General features: G+C 48.5%; 1 protein-coding gene across 1 annotated transcript, besides 1 other annotated feature; it reads right to left on the bottom strand.

Annotated features, from left to right (window-relative positions):
• Positions 1-4807: part of a sequence feature (sequence corresponds to BAC RPCI93-30D13) that runs on past both edges of the window.
• Positions 907-1743, bottom strand: Tb927.7.7490 (hypothetical protein, conserved; the record flags this gene model as incomplete). The annotated part of the gene is made up of 1 exon (XM_841276.1): positions 907-1743. One exon carries the CDS (start codon positions 1741-1743, stop codon positions 907-909), a length of 837 nt encoding a protein of 278 aa, XP_846369.1.

Raw genomic sequence — 4807 nt, 5'->3', positions numbered from 1 at the left:
ATCAACTATACTATAAGCAGGAGGTGGTACACAGTGGACAAACAACGAGCGGTGGGGTTCGTGAAAGTAGTTGATGCACGTCCTTACGGATCGACGTCGCGTTTTGCCTGTAACATCACTCAACAAGTGTTTGGTCAAATAGAGTACTTCCAACTGCTGCTAATCTCGCTCTCCAGGGGGTAACCTGGGGTGTAAGCACGCAGGAGGAAAAGGGCAACAAAGGTTTGCACAGTGGAACGGGGAGGGAGAATATGGGGGAACAGCGGCGCTAGGCCAATGCGGCGAAACCACGGCTGTTGGTTTGCATGAAATCACCACATTCTCTGTTTCATACGCGAGCTAACCAGCAACAGACTCACAATTAGTCCCCAAACTCACACATAGAAGCAAAAGAACTTCCCACTTTACATTATCTACTTGTCTTCTGGCAAGCGCACATGGCGCGGAGCCGCCTAGTTGAACCTCACTGTTACCAACAAGATTCTTCACAAGGGTAGTGGGGTAGACGGCAGGACGTCCCCCCCTCACCCCAAGCAAAATTAACAAAAAAAAAGTGAAAACACACACACACACACAGTAAAGTGAGCGAGAACGAAAGTTGGCACAGACAACTATTCCCACTTTCACACACATATGAAAAAAAAAATCAAAATGTCAGACCTAGAACGTGCCTCTTGGCGCACAGCACCCACAGATGTGCGCGTACACAAGCGAGCAATTGCATTTGCTTTCGCCGTGTCACCCCGACGAGTCGCCGAGACCAGACAATTCCTCGCTACTCCTTACGTGCATGCGTGGGGGAAACTAATCAACTCTTCGCCAGGGTTGTCCTCCTCCCATTTTACGGCACTCCCTTTGGTTTCTGTTCCATTCCAAGTGCGGGAGACATTTGTCCCTGGGCGCACACTATGATTGTCCCATCCCGCGCTCCGAATTTTGTCCCATTGACCTTATCAACCCCACAAAATACTGCCTTCGATTCTCCTTCTCTTCCTCCAAACGCAAGTTGGCCTCGATGTTCTCGATCTCACGCTCCAAAATCCGCAGGTCTGCTGTTTTCACTCGTATTTCTTCATCTATCTCATCATTTCCTTGCCTCCCACTCGACTCCCCCGCAAATGCTGCGGCGGCGACCGCCCCCAAAGGACCTCCCGTCACCATCCCCAACGCCGCTCTCGCTGCAACACCCATGGCGGCGCGCGAAGTTGAAGTTGGGGCAAAGGTTGATATCAACTGCGGAAGCAGTGTGGCACCCGAAAGGCAATGCAAAAAATGATTTACATCCGGACCCCGCGCACAATTTCTCTTGCTCGCTTCCAGTTTCGATATGGCTGCTTCCATACCGCGTTTCTTCGCTCTTAGACACTCCAGCTGGGACCGGAGGCCTCCGATGACCTTTTCTGCATTCTCCCTTGCCTTCGCCTCCCAACATGTTTCGTTGTCTGTTTCCAAAAACGGCCCAGCGATCTCCGCCAAAATTTTCTCTGCCTCCTCTGCTCGCTGCTCTGCATTCCTTACCCGTTGTTCAACCCCGTCATGCCCAACAACGCCTTCCACCGCCTCAAGCAGGAAGCGATTAGCACTCATCATTTCCCTTATGTGCGAGCGGCACAAAGGACACCGTTCTACTCTGGATATGCACTTCTTGCAGAATATGTGCCTGCATGGCAGGCACTCCGTCGGTTCTACCCAGTGCTCGAGGCATATGGAGCAGGTAACGCTGTTGGCGGGGATGGAACTCATATCTGCGATCCAAAGGGCAAGTTGGGGACAAGCGTAGCGAATCACATGACCAGTATTCATGTAAATTAAGCGGTAGGAAGAGGGAAAAGAGATTAGTGGGGCTATGCGCATACAGACCAATCGGTAACAGTAATTGAAGTGAAGTGCAAATGAAATTCCTAAATCGAAGTGCTTAGCTTGTGTTTGCACCCTAGAACGGTTCATCGGGTTGGTACTTCAAATTTGACAACACCCTCAGCCACCACCCGCATTTTACTACTACTTTTGGTAAGAAAGTGAACACCTGCTTGATGCGCCACGCCAACGAGTACTTTCCGATAGCGGGGGAAGGAAGTGAGTCTTGGTGAGCCCTTCAAGCTTAGCCTTATCGTAGTACCGAGTCCACTTCCACTTCACGGCTTCCGCATGCAAAGGAAAGAAAACGCAGTCCCTGACAGAATGTTGAAGTGCACAAATGTCACTAAAGCGCACCTTTTGCCTGCCGTTCACCCCTGATACAATCCGCAGGATTGACGAAAGGTAGGGGTGCGTACGTAGGGGTGGTGTTCAACATCTATACACTCAAAGAAAACAGTAACGCAAACAGGATGTACCCAGAGTTCGTTAGACCTGCTCAGGTAGGCACTCCCCCGGTACGGGGCAAATCATTCAAACACTGAGGTTGCACAGACTTCCCTTTTATTCATCACTTGTTCCGTTACTTTGCAGTTCATACGTGTCTCCGTTGGATTGGACCCCTAGAGACTTGTCGGTGCCGATGTCACACCAGAGATTTTCGATAATATGAAATTTACGGGAAAAAAAACGAAAACAGAAAAACAGCCTCATTTCCGCCCTTAAAGGTTACTGTTCCAAACGCCCCATGTATACAATCTAACCCTCTTCAAGCACAATAGCCCCTAAATCTCTGCTGCGGCCGACGACTCGCAATTATTCAAGTAGAAACCATGTACAGGCAATTCACTGCAACTAAACTACCGATTTATCGGTTCCAGGTGCGATTCGTCAAGACCCCAGCACGTCAGTAACTGGACTGCGGCCTCGCAACCAGCACCGCCCAGTGAAGACTTTAAGTTCTTTGGGCCTCTCCAACAAAACCCGCGCAGGGAAATAGATCTGACGGCGCCCCATCGGCATAACCAAGTTGTTTCAATACCGGTACCGTTCATCACCCTCTTCCACAACCTCTTTCACTTTTCAATCACACACCGCAAACACATACAGCTATGCTCAGTGGCTCGACCACACGTCACAGCAAGGCTGAAAACTAGCGAACCGGATTCCGCTCCGTTCGTTTCATCTGGGCTCCACTTTACCGCATGTGTTCGGTAAAAGAAACGGAGATCGTCAGCACAGCACCTCCGTGGCGCACCAGTCGAGCGCCATGTTCACCTCGTATGTGCGACATCTCTGGATTTGGTGTCAAGCACTTTAGCTTCTCCATTACCTTCGCCTGTAGCGTGGTAGGTTCGCTGCCAGGCAGCTTTTGTACAACGAAATGACGAGCACACGTCTCTTCATCCGTGTAGACATGATTAGCATCCAGTGGGAATTAGTTTAGCTTATCCCACCAGGGATCGTCAGAATCAATATATTCACTATATTCAGCAAGTGCAGACCGATATCGACGCTCTGTCAAATACATTTTCGTGCGACCTGTAAAGCTACTCTGCCAGCATTGTGAGCACTTCAAGTTCCACAGAGAACGTTTCATTCAAAGCATCCATAAGGCACCCATTAATTGGCATGGCACCTATCAGTGCAGAAAAAATCCGGCTTCCTTGTATACACATCCGGCACTGCTACTGGGTTCGTACCCGACGATCCTCTTTAGAAAAGCGCTCACCACCAACTGATCATAACCCCCGCAAGCACCCGTTGGCATAATCCACTGCAGTGAAGTATCGCTGTCTCTGCTGTAACTTCAAACTTTATTAGTTGCATCTAATGATACACATCTATGTGGTTGCTCCAGTTTATTTAATACCTTTCCGTACCGTGCTCGGTGCCCCCACTAGCACAGGCATGTCCTGGTCCTGGAGCTTCTCTCGACGCTCAGCCACAAAAAAGTCCTCGAAGTCACGGGCCGTCAATATGAATTTATCACAGTTGATCAGCCTTCACGATCCCGTCGAGGCAGAAAATCAACATGGTAGAAGCCCTTCTGGAGCCGTCAGTTCCACTTTTTTTAAAGGACATCATACCTACGGGAAAGTGTCTGTGTGGTGGTTGTGATGTGAACAACATAAAAAGTAAGAAACCGGATGTCCAATTCCAAGCACCTCCATCACAATGACGATAATGGCCTGCACCAGTGAGAGAGAACATTGCCCACTGAACGAGCACGACTAGAATCTGCCGGACGAATCCCCGTAGTGATTACAAGTGTGACTCACAGGATGACATTGCGGGAAAATAACGAAGAAGTTCCATGTTGGCGTATGGTGGCGTTTAAATGGTGCCAATATGTTTCAATAGTGCCTTCTTTCCCCCCTGCTTAACAACACTGCCGGCACGGTGGCACATAAATAATGCTTACCACAGCCTTCAAATGGTTACAAGTGGAAAAGTAAGCCCACCTGTAAATAACAAAACTGGTAAAAAGAGGAGAATGGTAAAATAACTTTGTCTATAAGCTGATTGTTCAAACCCAACGATATGTCAGTGAAACCCAACGCAAGAAGTCAAATCCACGGTAAGGCAAACGCTTTTAACCGCTGACTTGAGTGGATGTCGCTTGAATCTACGTAACACGCACAACATTCTCAGTTGTCCCATGCGATATCCAATAATTCTGAAACAACATTCAAGTGTGAGTGATATGAGTGTTTTACTACTATCTTCCACCACTTCGATAAAACAAGTAACCTGCAGCGATTGCTGCAACGGTGACCACTGCAACCGTGGTGCCTCTCCCCGTGGGTTCTCCAAAGCAAAAAAGTTAACAATGATAACGCTAATTAAGTCGTCAATTGAATTGGCAAACAAATACAATACAACATAAACAACCGCCGCTGGTACAAAAGAAAGGTAAGCTCGTCACTGTTTTTTTTTCCCACAAACA

This window comes from Trypanosoma brucei, chromosome 7 (genome assembly GCF_000002445.2).
Source record: "Trypanosoma brucei brucei TREU927 chromosome 7, complete sequence".
NCBI classification, from domain to species: domain Eukaryota; phylum Euglenozoa; class Kinetoplastea; order Trypanosomatida; family Trypanosomatidae; genus Trypanosoma; species Trypanosoma brucei.
Note: the sequence above shows the minus strand (reverse complement) of the source record. Positions and strands in the feature narration are given on the sequence as shown.